At 36.6% G+C, this 27,837-nt stretch overlaps 1 protein-coding gene across 1 annotated transcript in view; it reads right to left on the reverse strand.

The window, feature by feature from the left end:
• LOC124165781 (lachesin-like) overlaps window positions 1-27,837 on the reverse strand; it is a 107,458-nt gene that overhangs the window by 39,695 nt on the left and 39,926 nt on the right. Inside the window, exon 2 of the mRNA XM_046543276.1 lies at window positions 1,510-1,751. Coding sequence (XP_046399232.1) covers window positions 1,510-1,751 — 242 coding nt within the window. The remainder of the gene's footprint in view (window positions 1-1,509; window positions 1,752-27,837) is intronic.

Genomic DNA, 27,837 nt, shown 5'->3' on the forward strand with positions numbered 1-27,837 from the left:
AGGCCATCCTGCCCCTATGGCCAACGTGCCCCGGTCTCCCCTAAGGAAAGGTGGAGAGAAACCTGGCGTCGGCATTAGCCTGCTCATAACGAAAGGCGCCAAAGGGACCACGGCTAAACGTCCCATCCGACGGACGGAGTGTTGCGCTTCAAACATCCTCCACACAACATTCAAGCAGGGATCGGGCAGTTTCTGAAAATTCTCTGCTGCTGCCGGGATTTGAACGCGGGCCCACTGGGTGGAAAGCCAACACTCTAGCAACCACACCAGCCCGATCCCCTTTATCCCCGACTCGATTACCTATTATGCGATGCCTACCGTGAGGTAAATAATCAAAAAAATAAATATGCCAAGAGCGTACCTCGATTGTGCGTGACATGTACGTTGCAACATTTTTTAGTATAGTTGTATATTTGCTCAGCGATTCAACCCGCAGGTTTTAATTGGATAGTTGAAGGTATAGCACAACCCAGATTAAGCAACAGGCGCGTGATCATTCAGAGTTGGGAAACCCATTCCTTTTCCTGGATCACCTCGAACCTCAAGGGTATTTTTCGGGTATCCGAACGCTTCTGTTGGGATTTGAACTCGGAAAGCTCCGATAAGCAACTTAACTTTCCTAAGACAAATTCTTAAGATTATTATCCTGAAATTCAATCTTTAACTAATTTAAAGATTTTATTAGGAACCAGGCAAGGTTTCAGCATCCTTTACTTCACAAGCTATTTGTCCTGCTGAATCAAATACGATCAAAGTACGCCTTCCAAGTGCTGTAGTAATGAAAATTATTTTAGTCATTAGACTGAGCAACTTTCACTCAAATGCAAGCAAAGGCAGTCCTGAGCAGCCATGAGCTATGCCTCTGAGTACTACTTCGTGCAATTCGAGATGAAACTATAGAAGTTATATGTCTATATTCCCATGAAGCATTATATGTTTTAATGAAGGTAGGAAATGGCCACTAAAGTAATTAGGGCGGCATTATTGGATTGTTAAATCATATGGACATAATAATATATACGAGAAAGCTGCTATTGGCAGAACTACTCGAGTAATATCAAAATAGACAAATTTTATGGTGTAACCAAGTTCCATTCCTTTCCAAAGCTTTGGAATACTAATGATTTGAAATCCATAATTTACTTTTAGAATGTGGGTAAATAATTGATATTTAATTCCGAGTAACGTAGACAAATGTGATACTTTTTATTTATTATAGAGAATTTAGAAATGATAGAATTAAACATCTAATGCAAAGACCAGAATCAAACACTGATCTTATAATAGGGATTTACTCGCTAGCATACGATATATTATTTAAATTGAGGTAAAGGTGTTTAAAAGGAGAAATCACACCGAGTATTCAAAATGCTTTACAATCTGAAACCATCATTTTGAATTACTTTAATTACTAAATACGCTGTATTTGCGTATTTTCAATTTGTAAACACCGTTATCTGTCAACAAAAAACTATCACTATTAACGGATAGAAAAACACTTCCACGTACCGTTCTGTTTCCCAAGTTTTTGACTCGGCAATTGAGGTACGCCGTATTCCCCACCAGGGCTGTGACGTTTTTCGACGCAGAGGTGTCGAAGTAAGGCCCTCCGAGCGAAATGGCCGGAATAGCCACTTCCTCCACATCGTCCTCCCCTCCTCCCCCGCCCCCGTCACTGTGATCTGCACTGACTCCCATCACCTCGTTCTCTTGCTGGCCAGTGTAAAATGCCTCCTCAAAACGGGTTGATCCTGTTAGGAAGAAAATATATGGATAATGTCAATCCAAGCGAACAAAACACTTTTAGTATTTTACCAATCCATTTATGAACGAAAAATGAATTTAAAAGCGTATAAATAGTTAATCAGTTCACTCAGAAGAAAGATATTATTTGCATTTTCATCTTTGATATTAATAAAATATAAATCTACGAGCGTGATGCGCCCGCTCCCAGCGGGCTTCTCCCGCTCTTTTCAATGCTGGTCCACAGAGGGATTGGCGCGTTTCTAATTTTAAAATGTAGAAAAAAAGGCAGGGTCTTATGTACAAATTTAATTGGAATGCACATGTACAAATTGAGGTCAGAGGACCTCTTTAAACACAATATTGGAAGTAATTACACTATCCTCTGTTAAACGCACATGATGACTCATACTTACGTATCAACAGGAGAGTTGAATGTGGAATCAGCCGCATTTTGATAATAGTTATTTAAAGAATTCGAGATATTGTTGCAAATTAACAAATGTATCAGTTTGTGCGCCGTTAACGTCAGGAATATTTACAGTTTTTTTAAATTATTTAAAAACCAATTTTAGGAAACAATAGCAATAATTAGGAAGTACGATATGCCGTCGCATGTTCTCTGATAAATTCTGTGCATTTTGGTACCTCATTTGTAGAGTTTGGTTGCGTATGAGTTGAGAAAAAGGTATCTATACAGTAGAAATAACATAGAAGATCCTCTTCTTATCTCAAAAGACACAGATTAAAAATTCCAGCAAATCAAATGCAAGACTAAATTTGATAATTTTTAATTCTCATAATAAGGTTGTGAAAGTACAGTCACTTTCAAAAGTTTTAGGACTAAGTTTGTGGCGCACTTCTGCTTATCAAGAAATTTTATTTTCCCTTACTCGTTTTGTTTTCCTTGGTTACTCACCGAAAATATTACGTTTTCGAGCGATGAGATAGACACTCAGAGGGAGATTTTACTTGCAAATTGATTCGTGTTTCAATCCTAAAACTTTTGATAGTTACTGTACAATAAAGTGCATTGAAATAATATGATTACGGTAGACCTGAATATTTCTTCCCAAACAACAGTTCTCTAACGACAATTTTAAACATTCAATGTCTTTTTTTCTAACAATCGGATATGCCATATTTAGGGCTTAAATAAGTGAAAAAAATAATATAAAAATGTTTTTTTTACAAATTATCACAAGAATCAACAGACATTTAAAAAATAACGTTTTGCAAGGGATACTAAATCTCAAGAATATGTTAGATGGAAAACGTGGTGCAATGCAATAAAAGTGTTCTGGCATTTTAATTCTCCTAGCATAAATATGCAATAAATTACTAATAATTGTAAACTTGAATTCATAGCAAAATGATAATGTTCAAAATATCATTAACACTCGGAGATGCATGCATTTAGCTTTTCAACTGTTTCTCCCTTCACGCTTCTTTTCAAGAGCCTCATAAATCTCAGCCGAAGCTTATCTTTGCTAGGCCAACGCGCCTTCTCTTTTCCTGCAACCTAGTGCTAGCCAGATTCCCTGCAGAAAAGAGACGCGGGAAATGGAAATACAAAACATCGTTGCCAGGAAGTTCGCCGTGCACGAATTCCCTCCATGTTTATGCAACCCGAATTCCACCTAAACTCGCGGAGGGGCAAAAAAAACACAGTTAACCAGAGGAAGTTATTGCATTGCATTTCTCTTATTGTTCTCTAGGGTCCCCCGAATTCTAAATACAAATTCGCTCCGGGCGGCGGTGCCTAGATTTGACATAAGAGCGCTTGCAACGTGTTTCCAGAAGAGAATTCGAGAATCATACTGTAGAACTGAGATTTTGAAATGATATGTGAAAACAAATGTGATCTTTAGGGGCCAAAAACTCAAATAATGTGTCCTCATAACTGTGTAAAACTTAATGTCTTATTCAAATTTCATGATTATGGTTCTTTCAATTTCCTCCACGAAACGACGAATTGTGAATTCGAAAATAAGATATTAACTTTACACTCATTAATTCACCTAGCAAGTGAAGAGAGATGTGAAAGAGAAGAAATACGTAGGTGTGAAAAGATTAGCTGAAAGGAGAATAGAGTGGAGAGCTGCGTCAAACCAATCCTAGGATTGTTGACCAATGATGATGAAGACCCCATTAGCTGCAGAACAGAAAATTAAGGTATTTTAGAATTTTTACCAATATTTACTAACCCTGCTTAGAGCGTTTTTTGTAACACTAAAACTACAGGTCATGTAAGTTGCATGTCATTACATGCTCTCTCTCTCTAATTCTCAGTTACAATGTAGTCTGACCTGACGATGTAACCAAGTTACGAAACCCGGGTCGTGCCCATAATTAAATAACAGTGAACCTTACAAATTTTTATTTCCTTACTTCCAATATGGAGAGGTTTCACAAAGTAAAGCCTGAAGTTATTAGTTATACAATGTAGTCTCTTGGCCCTACTGATGAAATGTAGTGATATTTTCCATTTATGCTAATGTAACGATGTACATTTATATTTTTCTAACTTATTGCATTACAAGGGGTCTTCCATGCAGCAAAAAAGACCTCAGAATCTGAGACAGGAATTGAATACGAAGAGTTCAATATTTCCATTTTTTGGAAGGCTTTTTACTTATTTTACTTTTTTTCTTTATGACAAAGTTATTCAACTCGAAGGGTTCCATTCACTTTCTTTCGAGGGCAGATATGGTTTCTATTTTAAACGACTTTTCTCTTCAGCTGACACTCATTGAGTTGTTTCCTTTTTAAAATATTCGGGAAGAATCCCTTCCGGTCGTTAGGATACCGAAACAGCGAAATCGTGCATAAATGGATATGAATCGATTCGGAGAGGGCCACGATCAAAATTTACAGTTATGTTTTCACTTCCACGGTGCCAAGAGGGCTGTACTCGTGCTGAGACATGGGTTTATAGGCGAAAAGGAGAGAGAGGGAGAAGGGTTGAGAAAAAATATATGTGTAAAGCATCTTTCACACTCCTCGAGAACACACTCAGTGCGATTCAACCCCAAGTTTGATTTAATTAGGTGAGAGTAGAGCTCGCCCAGGACTAGACTACATGCGTAAGAACTTCACGCTTTCATAGTACGGAGGCCTGTTTTTTTCTCTGGGTCACATCGCACATCGAGGACTTTTGTTTGTGGTGTCCGAGGGCCTCCCCCGGGGTTTTCAACCCGGAATCCCTCGATCAGCAATAAAGTGCCCTAACTAGCAGGCAAACAAGTTCACCGCGTAAGTACTACCATTTAAAAACTAAGCAAGTTATCTTTTCAATGACGTAAGTACTAGAGATGAACTTCTCCGTTCTCGGACACTTATTCACCTACGGATTTCTATCCTGAAATAGTGAATCTGTTAGATTGATATTTCGCGACATAATTAATGCTGGGAACAGTGAAAACGCATGAAAAATAAACGATAAAAAGAGATAGGATCGTGATATTGATAGGCAATTTGGATGATAAGAGAATATTTTTATATGCGTAGTTAGTCCATTTTCATTTCAAAATGAGAGGTTTATCCAAGTAGCAGCATAAAATTAATTTCGAAAAATGAGGACTAAAACCTTATATTTTATTCAAATTTATCGAAATGTATACCTAGTATGTATTGTAGCCTAAAACCACGAATAAATAGTCATTAAATATTTTTCAAACAGAAAATTACTCAAATAATTTTTAATAATAATAACAGTGGTTGAAAGCTACTGAGTTCCTGCGATACTTCATGAAACTATTTTTGCCTTTAATGATAAATAAAACTGGTAAAAATCTTCCATGTGATGGAGCAGGTTTTAGTATAGAGTGATTAAATCTCAGTATAATAAGAGAAGAAAATGAAGCGAAAAAGTTAAGACTGATGGAAAAAAAATTTAGTACATTCAAAGATTGATATAATGGTGATGAGGAAACTGGATGAAGAATTAAGATTATGTAATACTGAACGCAAGGAAGTGTGGAAACAACTTGAAGGTGGTAGATATTACTCACAGGTCCTCTTCAATTCTAATGGAGACCAATATTATGAACAAGATTTAATGAGTTGATTGAAAGGAATCCTCTTAATTGAATTCAACATTCCAATGGTGAACATGGTAAAAGAGTGGGTGGATGATAGGCTGAAAGAGCAAGAAAGGAAAAATATGATGGAGCAAAGGAAAATTTTGGGGAATGGGAGGTTTTTTGTTACGATGGAGAGAGAAGGCAGATGTTGAGAGTATTCGTCGTTATGGCAACCGAGAGCGCCTGTAAACGACGCGAAGTGGAAGCTGTGAAAGGAAATCGGTCGGACTCATTTTTCCTGGAGGAAAATCAACGCAAGTATTTCAGCTAGAACAAAAGAAACTCGGGATGGCGCGATGCGTGGGAGGTAAGAAGAAAAGATAGAGGGAGGGACAGGTGGAGAAAGCAAACACGGTTGACTTTAGGAGTGCATTAGTAATTGCGAGGTTAGTGACCGAGGAAGGGAAAGCAACCAAGCGTGAACGAACGAGAAATTGGCGTACCCTTCTCGGAAATCATGGAAACGATCCCGGTCTGCTTATTCTCAGGCCTCGTTAAGGAGGGAATCTAATAAATCACTTTGAAAATCATATGAATATTATATGAGTTTTCCTTGCTCCTACTTGGATTGGAGCTTACCCATTACCACATTGATTTGATGGGAACTGGTTTGCTCGTTTGCCCCCTGAAGCAAAAAATACCATTCAAAGCGGTTTGCCCAATCAAAAAAACAGCTGAATGACGAGTAGTTGTGGTTAGGTGGTTTGTCGCAAACGCGAAATTTCCGACGCCACATTTTTCGAGAAGCAATCAGCGTAAACAGAAGTTTGAGGACTCATTTTTATACTTTCTTTGAAAATTTGCAATGTTGAACCAAAACATTTTTTGAATTATTATTTGTACGATCAACTTATGAGTTACTCAGTTAACTACCGAAAAATATTAATATCAAGAGCAGTGAGTCGTGGAATTACAGTTATGATTTAATTTGAATAAATAAAAATATCGTTTTCAAGATAATGTTTTTAAAATATATGTTTTCACAAACAATTGTTTGATCTGGCAGCAATCGCTAAATCATGAAAGTTAAAATAAGCATGTGAGTTCATTCGAAGCATGATGTTTCATACACTTCATTACAGATACTGCATTATGATTAGAGGAAAATTTAAAATTCAAAACCATATGGATATTTGGAATTTCAACATTATAATCTACAATGTAGCTTAACTTTAAAACAAATTTGACCAGGGAAGCAAAAATAAATATATTCTAATATACAATAACATGTATTGTGAAAATCCCGAAAAAACCTTAATGCCCTTTGGTTTTCCGGACGGAATAGATTGATTAAAGGAGATATATTGTAGGATATCTAAGGTGATTTGGATTTCAGGATACTGTGAGTTTTTTTCAATCCGTTTTAAATGAACGTAATCAAGACAACGCTATAATATAAGAGATTAGGGCTCATGCGGTAAAGTTGCGATAAGCAACATGATAATGTGTTTGATATTAATATAATCACAGTTTGAAATTAATATCAATGTTTTGTTTCGTAAAACTAAAACGAAAATCATTGACATTGTTCAAAATGATTCTAAGATGCTAAATAAATTGTTGCCTCTTAGAACAATATTTTGATTTTATATAACGAGTAGCAGATTTGGTTCTCTTATAATGGTGTGAATTCTGTTTGCGCAATATATGACATAATTCCAATGAAACACATCTAGTGAAATATTTGTGATAATTTTCAAATTTTCGTTCAAGACTTTCAACTACATTTTTAAAAATATTTCATTGCATGTAAAACTGACATTTGGTCAATCGATTAGTTGCGTAAGTTAAAATTTCGAAATTGATGAGTACTTTTTCATGAATGATTAAATATGTGGAAGAATTAACTATAGCAGAAATAAACTCAAAGCGCATTCCTCTTGGGAGTTTCCTTTACCATCCCTCCTTCGCCCGCTTTGACTATCTAAGGGAGCAGTAAATTTTTGATGCAGAGCCGTGAGGTAGGCGTAAGAGTAAAGACAAGCCTTGATGACAATTACACGGGCCAACGATGAAAAAACTTTTTTGTTGAAAATACCTTATTCTTATGTTTTTTAAGTTGCTGAATCCAAATATGATGGTTTTAAAGTTGTATCACTCACCATTTATTCACATTTTACAGTTAAATTTATGAAATCAAGCAATATTTTGAGAATTTAACAGCTTTTTTATAGTTATAATATAATTGAAAAAGTAGGTCTAATGAACGAAGATAATGGGGGATTACTATTGTAACTTGAAGTTCAGCAAGCAATTCATCGTAGAAAAAGCTACGCAAGAAGCTTCAAGGTAAAAAGGGAAAGAAAATGTAGACCAATTCCAGTTGACAAGTGAACCCTGTATTATCACGCTGTTGTAAATACAAACAATTTTATCACGATGCAGTGAACAGTAAATACAAACAATTTTATGACGTAACACAGTGTTTCATTGATTACCCGTTATACCATATAAGGGTATTAGACTAAATATTAAATACATATTGCTTGGAAACTATGAGTGATACAAAAAACTAAGGCCAGGTTTGGATTCGGCACATCAAAATCTATAAAGGTCAGCTATTTAAATAAAACAAAATTTCAAACAAAATTTTTTTGGCCTGTGACTCTGCCTCTGCCTCTGTTGACTCTGCAAAAGTTGAAAAGTGGCATCGAAAACAGTCTATTGTGATCGCGGAGAGAGTGAACATTTAATAAAGAGAAAATTATCATTCTACATCATAAAACTTTCTGCATAAACAACGCAATACAAAAGAAAGAATACGCATTACCTGGGCCCTCTCAAGAAACGGGACTCGCGTGGGTTGTTAAGAAGTCGAACAAGGCCTAGATCACTCTCTGAGAAGGGGTTTTCGGAGATACATGGCACGAGGTGAAGGAAGGGGAAATGAACGAGGTCGTGGTGGCCGGAAAATTAGGTACAAGAAGGGAACTGAAGCACTTAGCCGAAGGATGGACGAGCTCTTTAATGAAAAAGACATCCCTGAGTCTGAAAAAGAAGTCTCCGGCTTCCGTCCGGGTAATGAGGTTTATGAGGCTGCCGAGGTTTCGATGGAAGAGTTATTTATCCTCATCAAGGTTTTCATGCCGGTTTGAGACTCCGGACACTTTTAGCACATCACAGTAGTCAGACCAGATGGGGTTGTCATTGGGTGGAGTCCTGTGTCCCGATTAAATTTTTGTTTTTTAACTAATATACTAAATTCTAAAAAAAAAAATTCAATCATATCTTGGAGTTCTACCAAAGCAATGCGTGCAACTTATGCAACAAATTTATAATATATTGGGTCCTAACTAATAATATATTAAGCAGAATAATATATTGGGTCCTAACTGACGTCCGAGCTGTAGCATAGAATCGCACGACTATTTTGCAAATTCTATTATTTCATCCTCCCCTTTATTTGTTTCAGGCGAATAAAACTGAACTAGCGGCCATTTTGACAATTTATTTTTACCAAATAACTTACCTCATATCTCTAAAAAAAATCCTGCGACAGAGTTTAACAATCGATCTAACGATTGCTAGACTTAATGTGAATAATTCCTGAGATTACCCATAACATAAGATTAAAATAACGGCATATTTGGAACTCAAATCAACTAGGCACTGAAAGCTATGCCAAATAAGTAACAGTTGCTAGAGGTGAAGGGGTTACAGCAGATTGGATAAGCGTCTGAGTGTATAACCAGACGATGCAAAGTTTGTACACGTGGGATCGGTTTGCGGCACAAGCGTTGGTCCCCTTGGAAATCAACTCTTGATGGGCTAACTTCCTTCCCGTTCCTTGACGACGCACTGCCCTTCTCCACGATAGATCACCACTCCAATCGACCAAGGGGATCCCAACCACCAACTCAAAAACACCTGGGCGCGGCCTCGCTTAACCAGCAGTAAGATCTACAACCCATTCTCCCCCCTTCCTTTCTCCACCTTACATAGTACTCGAAATATTCATCCAACATGCCTTTTTAGCGCGAATTATTAAATATAATAATAAGTTGCTGTAACCCCTTCGCCATTAGCAATTGTTTCTTATTCGGCATAGCGAGTTCCTGGTTCCTAGCCGTTCCTAGTTGATTTGATACCGATATTTTTATCTTATGGATGGGTTATCGCAGGAATTATTCATATTAAGTCCAGTAATAGTTAAATCGATTGTTAAACTCTGTCGCAGGATTTTTTAAGGATGTAAGGTAAGTTATTTGGTAAAAATAAGTTATTAAAATGGCCGCTACTTCAGGTTTATTCAGCTTAAAAATAAGGGTAGCGATGAAAAAATAAATTTATCGTTACAATAAATTTGTGTTAACGCAGGAATTAATCAGACAGTTTTAATAATTTTTTGTCCATAAACATGAGGTCGCATTTCCTTAGTTACTGAGCAACACGAACTTTTTTTATGCACTTTGCAGTCGCACGGTTTTTCTTGGGTACCCACCCTTTCCGAAATTTTATTAAATACTCTGGATTTTTAAGAACATTAGACCATTAAGATACTTTCTGCTACTTGATCTGCCTGAAAAAAATAATCTTCGATCTTAAGTTAACGGGAGTTGAGTATCAACAATACGATTGCGTTATTCCACTCATTTTGAGATTTTATAACTTGAAGTTACCACGTCCTGACGTATTACAAATTCCACCTGAAACGCCCTGCATAAAGGTTTAATGCGTATTTCAGCGCACTTGTTGAAACTGAATATTAAAAGCTGGGAACATAAATTTATGCAGAAAATGTCTTCAAATCCATAACATGGAGTCTGGATTAAAAACTCAATACAATCCCATACGTAATGGAATTGAAATGCGCAAAAATTCAAATTGTGTGATTTTCATCAGCTGGATAAAGGTTAAGGATCAAACAAAATGAACTTAAGCATGGACCATTCGACTACAATGCCTGAGAAACTCATCCTAATATTGATTCAGGGCCATAGTAAATTAGATATAAGTACATATCTGAAAATATTTACTACTACTTCACCGTCATTTGAGCCATCACCATTACTGATTTAACTGATTATCCATTTTCAGAGAACCCAAAGTCACTGGTATACTAAATTTGAGATTTTAATAGAATATTTTTTTTTTTCATTTCAATTGCTTGTTTTTTCTATTTATTAGTTTTTTTATCATTTACTATTCAGATTTTTGGTACATCTAAATACTCCTATACTCCAAGACGCGCATTATTCCTCACCCGTATGCAATCCTTTCCTTCCCTCTTTACCACGGATCACCTTCGCTTCCGTACCTAACATTGGCCACCCACGCATAAGGAAGCAGCAGACAAAAACAGTTGTTCCTCTAGGGGTGGCAATTTCCGTGATTAACAATCCCACGAGAGAGATTAAAGGGGCTTATCCATCTTTAAAACCACCCCTATTCACTCTCCTTTTTGTCTTCTCCCAACGCGCTTCACCACTTCTTCACACTTTACATCCCCATTGAGTCACCTTCCTTCAAACCCCGGCTTTAGTCTTCCTCTGTCCCCTGGAAATCTGGCATCTTTGTACTATCGGATTAGTTGATTTATTTTCATCATGTATTTTATTTCAAGCCGCTGCATTCATCCTTTTTATTTTAATCCATCCCCCAAGTTCCTGAATAAGCTGTCTTAAACTGAACTTAGGTGAAGTAAGTAATATTCTTACATTTAACATAAGTTTAATAAGTATTCCATTGATTACTCACTCTAACTTTGTGGAATTTTTACAACAAAAACGGCAGCCAAAACTTCATAATTATTGCTTTATAAAGCTTAAATTCATCATATAGATGTGCCTTTTCAATATTGATTACTTCGAATACCTTAATGGCAGTGTTTCCCGTATGTTTTAATGAATTTTTATTCCGAAGTTTAGAACCATACTACTTGGTTGTCAATACATCAACTTCAAGCCACACCATGAGTTTTGCTTTTTTATTCTCTGCCCTTTCATCTATCTTCGTGAAGGTAGGGAATGGAAAACATTATCCGAGCTCAACATCGTCCTTAACTGTCGTAGGATACGTATAAAATCGTTGTAAGCTTGATATTGTGGAATCTTGATGTATCCATTACAAAAACACGGTTGGTATTTTCTAGTCTTTAATTCGAAACTCAACTACCGATCATGTTTTCAATACATTATATCATTTTCAATGAAAATTGTTGAACATGGCATGACATGAAAATTTCTCTTTGAAAAGACATAATATGTTGAAACCATGATCGGTAGTTAAGTTTTGAATTAAAGTGTGTAAATTACCAATTGTGTTTTTATCACGCATACTTCGTTGGGTACTTTAAACTCTAATCATCTTTTTCGCAGTCATTATCCCCAGCGTCTTTCTTCGCGCTATTAAGATAGATACGGATTCTCTCCGACACTATTTCACAAGCTCGTAAACTTATCATCACCGTAATCTTACATTTGATGTCTTTATCCCGTCAGGCATTCCATCTTAATCCACTACTTCCATCATATTTCCGCTCTCCAATCTCATCTCCTTGCTACTTTTTCTCCATTGAAACGGCTTAAACTCCTCCACCACCCTCGTATATGCGACGTTCTCCGTTCTCTTTAAACACTTCTTTTTCACGAACGTTACTGGAGCCGTAATTGGTGACATTTTTTATGTGTCGCAGGGTCATTTTCCCCTTGCTCCACATCATTTTTCTCACTTTGCTCTCAGAGGTATTTTTTCTTCTCGAAGCCACGACCCTGCAGAAACATGAATTCTAAAAGCAAGAGATATTTTTAGTAATCCCTTCAAAAACCACTCTTAAAAAAAGTCGTACTAAAAGCTATGAAAATATTTTATAAATTCTTGGCTCTCAGACCTTAAGTGGTAAAAATACTGGGTCAAGTGAGGATTTTTAATAAAGCTAATATAATATCAAAATATCACATATCGCTTATTAGCGGCTATTTATAAGTCCTTGACTCAAAATAAATTGGAAAGAATCTCCGAAATAGCTCACATCTTGGTTAAAATTCCACCGGTGCACATATATTCGCGCACTTCTCTTTACTTGAAATAATTGAATTTCGTTCTGTTTAATCCAAACAGTACTGAAATTTGAAATTGTTAAAAATTCGTGAATTGACATAAATTGATATTATTCGAAAAACGTAAATAAATGTATCGAAGCTCAGCAAGATAATATTTTTGCCCAATTAAGTAAAATTTTTTCATGATGTGGAGACCGTCGTGAAGATCAACACACAAGAGTGAAATAGAAGTTTTGAACTTTTACAGAGGAAGTAAAAAAGAGACAAGGGACAGATACATTTCATTTGATAGAATTTGTAGCATTTCAGGTTTAAGGATGGAAGGTAGAAGGAGAAAATTCTGTCCACTGTAATTAACGCTCCAGCAATTGAACTGCTGCAATCTCATCCTTGTCACTCCACGAGTAAACGAAGTTTTTACCTTGTCTACCTTTACGATGCTATAATTGCTTCCTCCTTCCTCTTTTTTAATCTCCTTATACATCCTAATCTCAAAAGCAGGCAACATTACATTAGAAAAGCATTTAATCACGCCGGCGGCTTGACTAAAAATAATTGTACTACTAAAAGCATCGCAAACACAGAGTTTTAGGGGAAAACCTACAATGTTATTCCAGTATTTTCTTCCTAAGAAATTCTTGATATCGATGGTAAAGTTCTAACAACACGTTTGTCAAAATTTGGCCGGTCTGACTTAATACTGTTAATAAAAAATAACATTCAAACAAAACACAACTCTTTGTTTGCAAATGTATGCCTATTTTTCAGTTTTATGTATTTTTGTTTTTAATTTCAATTAAAATTATATACAATTAAATAAATAAATCGTTTTCTTGCTCTCCTGAAAAGTTGCTATTTTTGAGATACGTGTTGTTAGAACTTAGCCATCAATATTTTGTTACGTTTAAGCGATAAATTAAGACACACCCATTTTATACAAAAGAAGTTCCTTTATTTTGTGCTTCTTTGCATTCCAGCTCAAAAATCAACATCTCCGACCTTTCAACATTCTACTTCGGTTATTTTACCTCTCTGACTTTCTTTCTGAAACCGTTTATCTGAAAAGAAATAGTAAAATTGCCATGATGATTGCCTAAACATTTCTAGGACCACAAAATTACGTAGCTCGATCCCTATTCATTCCAAAACCTGCGTGGACGCTGGCTTTCTCGCACGCACTACCGTAAGTGCGGCGCGTTAAGATGTCTGGTTCAAGATAGGAGTGAGATTGGAGGTTGGAAACGAAAACCACCGTCTGCCCATCAAGCTTATCTGCTATCACCACGTCGCATGGAGACGCGGTTCTCATTCTGAGAGTGGCAAGGATCTAAGGGACAATTTGCAAAAGGCCGGCCGAATTGGTTTCCCCTGAGTTAAGATCGAGGCTTCATGATAATGGCGACACATTGGTCCAAGGAAGGGGATATTCTTGGAACCACAAATGTCGTAGTTCTCGTTAACAAATCCCAACCTTATTTTTTTTAGCACTTTTTTCAGTGCTATCTCTCTCGCAATCACAGGCGTAAGGAAGTGAATGCTCATGCTTTTTTTTAGTAATAATACCTACTTCAAATACTGAGAAATGGCGTTCATCTGATTTTCCTATTTTTTTTCTTTTCCCTCCCGTCATTCATGAAGAAAAATGCTGAAATAAATTTTTTCAAGCTGCTTCATGTAACTAATAATCGAAAATTTTGCAGAAGTTAAAACTTCAGAGATCTGCAACCCCATCGTTTTTCTGCACTAAAATAATGGCTGCGTACCACAATATATCGGAGATTTAAAGCAAAAATCTTCAAATTTATCACCACTAATTTTAACGCAAAGACTAAAAATATATCAATCTTGTACACTATTAGATTTAAATTAATGAACAGAACTTATAAAGCAGAGATTTTATCCATAAAATAAGAATTAATACTAAGCAATTTGAGACTGGTCAACCTAAACCAAGTTTTTTTATTAACCAGTTTTTTTTCCTCCATTTTTTGAACAAGTACCATCACTTTCCCATTCTAAAAGAGCAATTGTTGCGCGTATGTATGAAAGAGTAATTTTTGCGTTCTTAATAGATAAGTAGGAAGAAGATAACTTTCACTTCCAGTTCCTTCTATAATATTTTTCTCCACATAAATGAATTTTTTACCTTCTAACTGTGGCGCTATGACTTTCTTCGCCCATTTTCATGTCCCTATTTCCAGATTCGCCTTTGGCCCCTTTAACCGCTCCTTTCACTAAGACTAAGCTTACAACCACTGCCAACCCCAAAAGAGCTCTGAACATTCACTCTTATCTACACCAAGCCTTCTGAACCTAAAGCTCCTAAGCTCCTAAACCAGAGTCCGAGGTGAATTCTCCCCCCACTCCTATCGTAGGTATCTTCCACAACGTACACTCTATATTGGACTCTCATATCGGTAAAAGCAGAGAAAAGTGAATGTACCGATTTTACTTGATTCTATCCTCTTATTGCATTGTGAATCGGTGATTTGAAGTGCATCTATAGAATAAGATTGTTTTACTTTATTATTTTTATTGTATTGTATTTTATATGCATTGAGATTCGAGAGAACAATTGGTAAGGTATTGGGAGGAAGCGATCGACCGCTTAGGTAGCTTTTAGCATGAGGGAATGGTAGGTAAGGAGGAGTAGTGAGAAACCTGGCGTCGGTGTTAGCCTGCTCTTAACGATAGCCACCAAGGGGACCACGGCATAACGTCTGGACGAAACGACGGAAATAGTGATGCCCTTGAAATGTCCATCAAACAGTATTCAATAAGGGATAGGGCTATCTCAGAAAATTCTCGGCCTCAGTCTAGATTTGAACCCAAACCAACGGGATGGGAAGCCAACACTCTAGCCATCACTCCAACCCGATTCCCATAATAGATTCACTAATGAAAACATATCAGTCATTTATAGAATACTATGTATTGTAAGGAAGTTCACTGCAATAGCTAGGCTGCTATTAAGCTATTACATTCTAAAAGCAATAGGCAGGTTAATACAAGATCTCCCTATTGAAAATTATTACGGACTATAAGCCTTGCAATTCAAAGAAAACATGCGTAAATGCTCAGAGAACTCTGGCTACTTTCAGTGTCTAAAGATTTGGAAGTAACTTAAGCCATCTATTGTGACATTTTAAAACCATTTTTCCATTACGAAATTTAGTTAATTAATTTGATCACAATGGAACAAAGTTTTAAACATTTTATTATCAAGTTGACAAGCAAGTGAGCGTGCAAAATATCAGGCCCATCCGACTATGGGACGTGGATTAATAATCAATTGAAATATTCCTTCAATGAAAGAGAGAAATATGGGAAACAAGTTAAGAAAAAACGTGTAAAAATGTATTCTATGCATACGTTTTTGCAAGTGGAATAAATACCATGGTAATAACTGCCGTACATGATTCATTTTAGCTTCCCACTTAAGTCCACCATTATAGATGAATCCTCGAGCAATGCCAAAATAGAATATTATTAGCACTGTGGAGCGCCTTATCTTTAGTCTTTTCCTGGTGCTTCCACCACGGCCCCGCTTCCCTCCCTCCCTCATTCTCAAAACCACAATACCACCCTGTGTCCCGTCCCACACGGCAAAGCCCACGCTGAAGTTTTACCGCCAGCCCTCACCCACACCACGTATGACGAGTATCCTTTACCGAAACCCACCTACCATCCTCGATATCACATAGTCAGTCGCGTCCCTTTGGAGCACTTTCTGTGGGCGACGACCTTCATTAGAATGTGTGCTCTTGAGTTTCATGGGTTAGTGGTTTTGAACCCTGGTCAGGAGCGGAGTCAAGAAAAGCTATGAAAGAAGGGAAATATGAAGGAAGTCAAGAAAGTTTATGCTAACAGGAGGAATGTAGGAAACGGCGCTGCAAGGGCCTCAATTTTCGGCTCCCATATGATACAAGGATATTTTTCGGAGGGAGAAGGTCATTCGTAATAGGTTAAATGAAATAGAAATAGACAGAAAAAATAAAACTTACCGTAAATGGTAGACATAAGATACAGCGTCTGTAATTGGGAAGCTTTAAAGTGAGTATTTTAACATATCGCAGCCCTAAAAAAACGCTTAAAAATTGAATTGGCTGTGTTTATTTACTATTTCCACTAACAAAAGAGAAACGAAGATATTACTAATCGATCTCACTTACAAAAGTAGGAGAAAAATTCAAATTGGAAATGATATCGTTTAAATCAGCTTTTGACAACTAATTTGGTTTATTTGCCCATAAAACTATTTTTTAAACATATCATTCGTAAGTACAAGAAAGAGTTCCGTACGAGGAAATTGAAACAAAAGTCGTTGCTCTAGAGGCTTAAGCTGCTTAAAATGCCAGACCCTGTTTGGGTTCCAAAGACGAAAATCTATTATTCTATTTTATGGACGCTATGAATTCAAGTAATCTGATAAAAATAGCCATTGAAAGAGATGTAGGTAAAGCTGTGAAATACTTTCTACTTAAGCCATGGATGTGCGGATTTGAGGAGTGTTGTACAAGAAGATTGATCCGTTGACAAAGAAAAACTAAGAGAATGACCCCATTTTACCCCAATGTTGCTTCTTAGAAACATCAAAATGTATACTTTGTATAAATGTATATTTACACAAACATAAATGTACTTTAAGCTATATTCAGGAAAGATTTGAACTACGTATGCTTTTGTGCTGTAAAGTTTAATGACGAAATGTGTAGCAGCCACAATAATAATGACTGAGTGAGAAATTTTCACTTATTTAAATAAGAAATCTTGTAATTTAATTTATTCCAGAAGCAGATCTGGGTTACAAAGGGTCAACTATGGAAACTATGTGCACAAAGACCCGGTGAAGGAATGGATGTACAAAAAGAGGGTAGAGAAAGGATTTGAGGAAGAAGGTTTGTAAGGAAATTCGTGGAAGAGGAACAGAATAGCGGAGACCGCACTCAGTAGAAAATGGAACAAAACGGAACCGCCTGAAAACGTAAGTATGCGTGCAGAGTGCGTGTGGTTGGGAAAGAGCGTGGGTAGCGAACAATCCGGATTGCTTTTCTCTAATGCGGAAAAGATTATAAGAGGAAGCGGAGGGGAGGGAGGTCAGACGTGGTAGGTCACACGCATAACGTTAGCAAGGGAGATATTTTCTACCTCAACAGATAAGGCATTATGCCCATTGGTACCGCTAAGACATATTCTAAAACATATTTCTCCGTATTTTCTAAAATACTTGCACTTTTTGCTTAAATTGAACCGTTTAATTACATTATTTCTTTTAATTTTACTTTTAATTACATAATTTACTTTTTAAATTTGTAAGCGGATATTTTACAAAATATGAGAGTAAGGGTGTCCAATGGCCTTCAAATGTGGCACCACTAGTCAAACAAAGAAACCAGAGTAGTCCTGTGGTAATTTACAGGGATATTATTGGAGACTTGGAGGCTGCGCGCTAGGCTTAGATTGCTTGAACAATTGAGAATGGATCTTTAAGAGCGATGCAGAGAAAATAATATTAGAGCCGAACTATATTTCCAGGTCCAACAGAAGCGATGAATTAAGAGAGATTTTTTGCCGAACAGATAGATATGCGAATTCGTTTTTCCCCCGAACCATAACGGATTTCAATAAATACTAGTCGTAATTTCCTTAGAGCAGTTCCTTTTTATTTGTAAATGGCTGGTGTCCTAACACCCTCTTCCACACGCCGTTTAGGCGGCTTGCGGGGCATTATGTAGATGCAGATGTATTTTTAATAATGTTACATCCTTATCAGGGAGTACCACAATCGCTTACGCACCCAACGTCTGGGACCCGTACGTCTATGGAAGCCGTAGAGCTGAATTGCCTTTATATGAAATATGAGAGAATTGGGTAGTAATTACCTTGTAGCAGATAAATACCCATTATTTTTTAATTCCTAATCTTAATTTAACTTTTTCTGCAAATAAGTTCTGAAATACAGTCAAAGGGTGAATGAATAAGGCCTATGGAGTAGAAACTTTCACTTCAGTCATTAGAACAATAGAATACCCAGCTGGGTCAAATTGACCCGATGAAGAATATTTATAATTATTATTTTGAGATGAAAAATAATATTAGCCTCACATTACTTGATTTTTAATCATTTAATTTGGTTTACCACAGAGCAAAAGTTAGACCTGATAGTATTATTTTTTAAATTTGCTCTCATCCCATATACCCGTCATTCCCGGTTGGGTCATTTTGACCTAGGCCTTTAAATTCATTTGGAACCTTTCTACTGATCCTTTGTTTTCAATATAACAGAGGGAATTACAATGCATTTTCCATCTGCATGCATTGTTTTATTATTGGAGGGGTTGTTCAAAATTAATACATAGTAATGAACTCTAACTTGGATTATATAGTTTGACTTTCTTGCATTCACTCTCTTCATTTGGCCATTACCCTTCTCCTATTCAATTTTTACCAATTATTACCAGTTATTCGGAAAATATTCCTACGGATTGCTTAAAAAATCAAGCATTCCTGCAAACTCTTCCAACCTAATATACATCGCAATGGGATGCGATGCTTCAGTGAAAAAATTATGGTGCTTCAGAATAAATTGTGTTTATTGATATAAGAAAACTTTATTCCAATTTAAATGCTAACAGCATGTACCACGATTCTTTATTCTGCGCGTTCATGCCTGCCACTACCACCAAATGAACCAACACGCGGAACTGCTCGACAGATCCTATTATGTAGGCAGCTTGTGCAACATACAGGAAAACAAATTGCGTACCTTCTAGGATATATTGATAGTATCTAGCATGTAGGTATAGCATGGAGGAAGATATAAAAAACGGGGATTACATCCAAAAGACCTACTTTTCCAAAATCATGACTTGCATTACCTTCAACATTAAAAAAATCGTATTTAATAAACTAATCCCATCCTAAATACACTGATACTAAATGTTTTACTCCTTGTATTGAGCTTAAAACTCGCCATACCACCAGAGAGGAGGACTTTTGGACAGTCCGCATGCAACTGTCTTTTTGCCCAAAAACAACAATTAAAAACGTTATACTTAAAAGTATAAAGTAGATTTTTTTAACATTTCTAATAGATACAAAGAAGATGATTTAATGAATAATGCTAAGAATAATATATTCCGGTTCCATGTAGCAGAATTGTGGTTGTTGATGTCTTTTTATTGGTAGGCACCGAAAAGGTCATATTGACCTCGTGGGAGAAAGCTGAGAGAGAACCGCGTAGAACGAAGCGAGGATACGGTACGAGAAAATGTGCGGTGAAGGGTGTAGTATTCGCCAGTTGAAAAAGTATTTTTCTCGTACCGTAAGAATCCAGAGGTTGCGGGCTATGATTAGATTGTTTGTGCAATTAGAAATATATATCTATAGCAGCGACTCGGAGAACATCACATTAGAACCGTGATATTTTTCCAGGTTCAATAGAAACGATCCCATGCTACCATGGTCATGACTAAAGGAAGGATATGAATAAAACATATCGGTGAATAAATAGGTATTCAAAAGCGGCTGTGTTTATTTCCATAATTTTAGGTATAATTCATTACTTTATTATTATTTACATATTTTATGACACCTTGGATTATTGCGTAACACAGGTTTTAAACAAGTTAGAGAGCCGCTAGATACTCGGAGGCTGCGCACTAGACATGCATTTCTTGAGTAATAAAAAACAGTCATCTTTCAGAGCGACGCTGATTTTAAGAGAACCTTCTTAGAACTTTATTATAACTATGAGAACCTTCTTAGAACAATCTTATGAGAATCAACTTTATTTCCAGGTACAACAGGGACAATAAAAAAGAGAGAGAAATTTTGCCGAACCGATCGTTATGGAAAGTAATTTTCCATCGAGCAAAGAAGGACGTTAATGAAATCTTTGTGGAGCATAGATACGGTATTTTCTTTCTATCAATCGACGAATAGTTCCCTAATACCCCTCGACACATGTCTGTTTTCGGAGGCTTGCGAGGTAGAAGCAGGATCCACCCAGGTATACGTGAAGACGAGAACTCATCCGGCAGAGAAGGCACTGGCGCTATATGCCAAGAGCGCAGCATAGGTTTTGAAGATTTGTGAATGAAAAAGGGTGACGGAGAAATTGTGTGGGAATCGCATTCGCCAAAAAGAAAACCCTTCTCTCTCACACCTTTCCCGTACAATGCCTGCTCGTTTATCACAAGTGTAAGTGTTCGCGTTGGCCCTTTCTCACGTAACACACCACAACACCTCCGTTTTTCCATATTTCACTCACAACTCCCCTTTTCATGCTTTGCCGGCAAAAGGGTAGAACGTGGGACAGCGCGTTTAACATGTATACATTAACGGCAATTGGCCGAATTTTAGACGTAAAATCAAGGACAAATAAATTTGTGTATTATCAATGGTATTAAAATTCCACATGTGATATATGGATCTGTAAAAATGCCAGGTATAAACTTTCACAGTTCCTTAACTACGATTGCACGTGGAAAACAATTTGAAATTAAAATCTACAAGGAAAAAAGCAAAATTTAATTTTTTTATTTGTTCATCAATATCTTGTTCATTAAAATTTTCCCATACAGCCATTTACCAGAATCCAGACATTATTTAATTTATTTTTCTTGGTCATTAGCATGTTTATTTAGACCAATACCTAGTACGTTAAATTATATGTGTTTTACTATTTTTTGCAATTTCTTCCCATACATCATAGGAGAATAAGTTCATTTACAAGCAAAGATGATTGGCCTTAAAAATAAGGATGTAATAGCTCCAATATAATCTCTTTTTTTATCAGCAATCTTATCTGCACGACATTAACTAAGACAGCGTCAAGATAAAAGCTCTGAAATGATTTTCCCTGGACTACACTAATGTGTCTCAATGTGCATTTTTGTGGATTCTATCGCAACCTAACTGGTATTCATGTTGCATTATTCAGGTATTATCAAGAAGGCACTACTTGTATATTTAAGCCCTATTTTGATACCAGAGGTTTTGTGGGAAGCAAATAAATTTCCGTGAATAGTCAAAACTTTACTCATAAAATGGAATATATTATTTCACATATGATCAAAATCCCTCCCAAACTACCATAATTATTATCTATATATAGACTTTTCCACGTACACGATTAAAATTAGAAAGTTTTAATTGTGGAAAGTGGGAAGGAATACGTCCTTTCATGAAAATAGCTGAACATTTACAATTTACAGATGAATTTCCTCTAAGCAGGGCATATAAAGACTCTGAAAAAATCCATTTTGTCCCCAGCCATAACTCAACCATGAAGCAAAATAAATCTCCCTTTATGTGCGTATCTTCCAAAATGTAATTTCCGTAACAGAGAGGACGGGGCGCGATCCACCCCTTCCTTTGTTTTCTCATCCTAATCCATCACACGCTATATACAGCCAAGATCATCCCCATCCCTAAGTGAATACTCAACTCATTCTTTTGCGTACAGAAGATTTTCCACACCTAGATACATTCTCTTTTAATCTCTCTCGTCATTGTACATCCAAGCTGTGTCGTCATTTTTATTACACTTATGTCCATTTAACCATTTATATGTAGGCAATAGGGTCTTTCTAGTCCTTAACTCTGATTTTTACGTAATAACCATTGTAGTTCTATCATTTTCGTACCTTGGCGCCATCGCGAGAATACTTCAACTGCTCCAATACCTCGAAGCAACTTTCCCCATGGTTTGTAACACCTACTCCCATCAGCCTCGGTATAATTGCCATGGTAAATATAGAAGCTGCTTCCCAGATACTGCATGAAACTTCCTCAGCCAAAATAACATTCCATGGACCAATTTGCAAATTTAAGTACTTATTTGCATTGAAAATTTGAATAGACTGAAGAAGTAAGAATATCTTTTCTCGCGTCACTTGAAATCTTGTTGGTGGCCTGAAAATGATATAGACAGACGCTTTTTAATCAGCTATGAGAGTTTTCCTAAAGCATTTGAGAAAATTATCTAAGCTTGTTTAATCTTTACATTTTGTGCTGCCTAATTTGGGAATAAATTAGACGATTTGGAAACTAAACTATAATAAAGAAGAAAAAAGATTTAAACGCACGAAAGGCATGCTAAAAAGTTATCATCTCATCATACAAAGTTTGACAGGCAATAAGAAATAGAAGAGTGAAGTATTTGATAGAATAGGAGAGAAAAATCGAGCACGTCTGCTACCCTAAATACGTAGCAGATTGTCGTTATGCCGTATGTCTCCACACCATGCCTCTTTGATTTCAGTAAACCCCTAGAGCTCACAGTTCCCGAAGACCGGATCAGGGACCAGAAATGGTCAGATGGAAGTGAATGGCACTCAGGGTATCCACGAAACGACCGATGGCAGTTTGACAGGATGGGGCCCAGTGTGGGAGGAGGGGAGGATGGGAAATGAGGTGGAAGCAGGACGAGCGGAGATGGATGGATGGAGATAAGGGCAAATGCGTATTTCACGACCAACTGGAAGCCAGGAACACCAGCGGGAGCAATAACCATCTCCCAACACAACACACGGCACCCCATCTTTCGACCTCAAAACGTCCATTGTGCATTCCAATCCCAATACATGGGATAGTTGAACTCTAAAGCATAATCCATACAGCGGAGATTTCCTTACTTTTTTTAAGGCCAAAATTTTACAACTTCTTGCCAAAATCAAACAATGATAGTAAAAGCACATAGGAGAGGCCCGGGAAAGAGTCATAGTGTGGGCAAGAATAATAGGTTGTTATTCTACAAATCACTAATATAGCGTTACGATAACCAACGCGTTTGTCATTGAAGTGATTAAGAACGACTGCTGCTGTTTTCGTACGATTTTCGCTAAGCTTTGTACACATTTTTGCAATAACTGTCTAGTGATAAATCATAGGTTCTATTTCTTTGATAGTAAATTTCTTTAAGTTTAATTTGAAATTGCAGTATTCCACTAACCGCCAAATATATGTGAAAGTTTATACAACTTTCTCATGTTGTGGCTTTAGGCGAGACGAATATGGTCAAAACGGATAGCTATTCGTTTTGGAGGACAAACACAATTTTGATATGACTTACATACATAACATGGACGAACGGGTGTGAAGAGCAGCAGCTACCACCTCCAAATATTTTATCCGTCAAAAGCAAAGGACAAATTGGAGTAGTGAGCAGTGCAGACAGGGTCCACTAACCACTATTATTTCCTGCTTCAATGATTTTCACTAAGGTTCGAACATATTTTTTCACCAATTTTTTAATGATCATTTATACGATCAATTTGTTCGATGGCATGTTTTTTGTACTTTTTTCATCCTATCCCTCAAATCTCATTCCAGCAATTAGCCACAATACTTCATCGTGTGTCGAGGCTAAAATCAAAAGTATATACGTGCATCACTGTTACAGCTGTGCACTTTGAAACATTAAAAATTATGGGAGAAAAAGACAAAGAATTCTGAGTAAGCAGGACCCAGCAGATGCAGGAAGATAGAGAAATCTAAAAATAAAAAGGCAAAATCAGATTTCCTATCCTTGGTGTGTGCTTAAATATATACATTGAGCCGATTATCGAAGACGGCGCACGAGAATTGCACGTCATATGCAGGAATAGGCAGCTAATACTGAAATGATTCTCAAAACTTATTTGCTAACTTTTCAAGTTGTCCTCTTTGACCTTAATACCCGGGTACTACGGGAAAAACGGATAAGTGATACGGTTTTGATTTTAGGAGAAGTTATTATTTCAGTTGTAGTTTTTTATAATAGCTGAGTCCAAAGTTTGTGAAACAAAGTACTATTAATCAACAAAGAAAGTTCTGTTGATCATATTCATGCACAGATTTTTCTACACTTTCCCTTAATATACCTGCCTCGCCCAGGCATCCCATATACATATCTAAAGCATATGCAACTCTGACTATTTAGCAACAAAACACTATAGGGGATATTTCATTGAAGTATTTTCAATCCATATTCATTTTCAATATTGCAAATTTGATTTCAATACCATTCTTTTTCCTTTACAGCATATTATATATACAAAAAATTTCATCTGGAAGACATTTTTTCTCTTTCAACAACTACACCGTAATACCATCGCAATTCCAACAGATTGGATTATTGGAACTCTCACACATAATAATACATACAGCGATGACTTCCTTGAAAACCTGGCCAAAACGTGAAACACAAAGTCGCAAAAATCCAAGACAAATTGAGGCAAATAAATTTTTCATTAAATGGCACGATTTTTTAATTCTCAAATCTAATCATTTTTAATTCATAGTTTATTAAAATTACTGGCCCGTGCTTATAAAAAATCCTTAAACTTTACATATTATTTAATTTGGATAATTTCCAAAGTAACGGTGAATTTGAAAACACGATTTTGAATAGAGTGAATGGATAAATAAAAGTATATTAAATAGTTATTCATAATCATATTGCGATCACTTTCATTCCTTTTGGTGATTTTGAAGTCAACATATGATGCAAAAAATATTTCTAAAAAATTTACTATGAGAAATTGTTCATAAGAAACGTGCCGATTGATAGTCTTTCCTTGCCCGTCACACTTTTCCTTAGTCCATATCTTGATGTTACCCTTTGTCAGGTTTGGCAAGGGAGTGGAGCCTAAAGCGGGAGATTCGTTCGAAATGATTGCATAGCAGATTAGCTTTTAGCTGTTGTGTGTAGTGGCTCTCTTGCCCTAAGCCTTCGCAGCCGGCGGAAACCCCGTGTTACATCGCAGGTGGCGTCCAATTAGCCAACGCGTCCTTCCACTTGAGTAACACGACTACTGCAAGGGACACCTGCCGTCCCTTAAGTATGTCTGCTTCTATCTGTCCCTGTCTGCCCATAAGCTCTCCGCCTCTATCCCTGAGCCAGGGTGCAATGCCTTGGACCCGGAAGGAAGGAGGACAGCTGATAAGCTTCCCCTATCCGATCTCGGCGTCTTAGTGCACCCAGCAGCCCCTCTACGGAGGAGGCGACTTCGCGACGCCGGACGACTGTCGATTCCAGCCGATTCCCTCAACCCCCTGCAAAGCGCTCCTGCTTAAATGTGCGCGTGACCCAAACGTCACTTTTGTTCACTCTCTCCCGTACCCTCCTGCCTTATGGTATTATTAGCGTAGTGCAGTGAGCTAAAACGCATGTTCCGGCGAAAAAAAAATCCAACAATTTGCTAGGCAATATGAAACTGATTGCATACGTGTTTTATGTATCAAGTGTAATCTCTATGGCATGCGCTAACATTCTCCTTTCAAACAGTAAGCAGCTGCTATAACAGGGATTAAAAATGGAACTGGCTTAGTTACCTAATCCATGACAGCATCACTATTAGCATTAACGTTATGACTGCAATGTAATTCAAATTATTAAGACCTATTTCCACCTTTCTTATTAACAGTATCTCATCGAAAATTTTTAATCATGGAATATATTAGGACCCACATTTGGAGCATGCTTTTCTATGACGGTGAGGCAAGATAGATAATAGCGGCGGTAATTTCAAAGTTGGAAACTTTTAAAAAGCTGCGTCATTGAATGGTGATGATGCAAAATGAGAATGATGACTAAAGATTAACAGAATCAATCATTATTCCTTTTCATTAAAATTCGCCGAAAGATGATACTAGAATTCTCGAAAACTCAACTTTTACCCTTTGTCATTATATCCAATCAAACGGTCTCCTTGGTTTTGTAAACATTTTTTTCGCATTTTAGATAACCCACTCCCCATTGGTGAGCTGGTAAAGAGTAGCTGAGATTAGAAAAAGATCTCACTGACTCATTGAAAAGAAAAGCATTGATCGGGCTACTAAAATAAAATCAATAATAATTGAGAGCCTATCTCAGGCTCAGAATGTATTCCATCAGCTCTCCATTAACTGCTATAGTCAATGCGTGAGTTTGTCTGCCAAATAATGCGGAATTGATCAACGCTGTTGGTGATTTATTTCAAGAAATATTATTCCCTTGGAAGTTTAGCCATCGACTTTAGACTAAAAAATGAAAACTTCCATTTAATTTCCTATTGCACAAAATTCATTCAGTACTTGTCATTAATGAAGCAATAAGGGTATAATTACGACCAAGGAACAACTTCCATAGTACTATTTCATTCATTTTTTAGGTGGTGGAAATATTATACGTAGCGCTAATATTACAAAATTCATGGCACAGTTTTAGCTTTTGCTCTCTGTTATAAGGGAAGCATTCATTTTGTTTTAAGTTATCAACGATGCTGCACATGTATTTTTTTTAATACTATCACTTAACATTTTACAATCAATATTTAATTATTTTAGCAAAAGTATCAAAATTTTCAACGAATGATCATTAAAGGCCGCGTTCAAAGACTTTTTCTTGTTAATGTAACAAATATTTAAAATAATTGAACTTATTTTACCCCTTGAAAATGATTCACTCCAACCATATTGCAACATATATGCATTTTAAATGTTACCGTGTCGTTCAGGAAAGTTGGTGACAAAAAATTGTCGATCAATAAGATTGAAAACCGATATTATGGGAAATATAAAAATAATTATAATCTTTATTTCCAGCATAGAAGTATTTTAAAGAGTATCTTTATGCCAGTAGGTCCAGCACTTTTTCTAATAATCTCATTTTAGATTTTTTTCACGTAACTCCAAAATGCTTTAAGCTTTTCTAAACATTACATTTTGCTTTGCTCTACTTTGGAAAAAATAAAGTGAGTTGGGAGCTACATTATCATAAAAAGAAAAGCAAGGATTCGAAGGCACGAATGGCTTACTAAATATTAATCGTGTCACCAAAGAAAGTTTTATTGGTAAAAGGAAATAAGTATATAGTACAATAGAGGAGTGAGAATACTAGACCGCTTGTTTCCCTGAATATGTTGCAGATTCCCTCAATGTAAGATATTCAAAAATCAATTAGTTAAACTCGAAAATATTAATCCTCGAAACCATTTTGGAGAACACTTATATCTTTCAACTAGAACGAAAGTATGACCAAA

This window comes from Ischnura elegans, chromosome 9 (assembly GCF_921293095.1).
Source record: "Ischnura elegans chromosome 9, ioIscEleg1.1, whole genome shotgun sequence".
Lineage (NCBI taxonomy): Eukaryota > Metazoa > Arthropoda > Insecta > Odonata > Coenagrionidae > Ischnura > Ischnura elegans.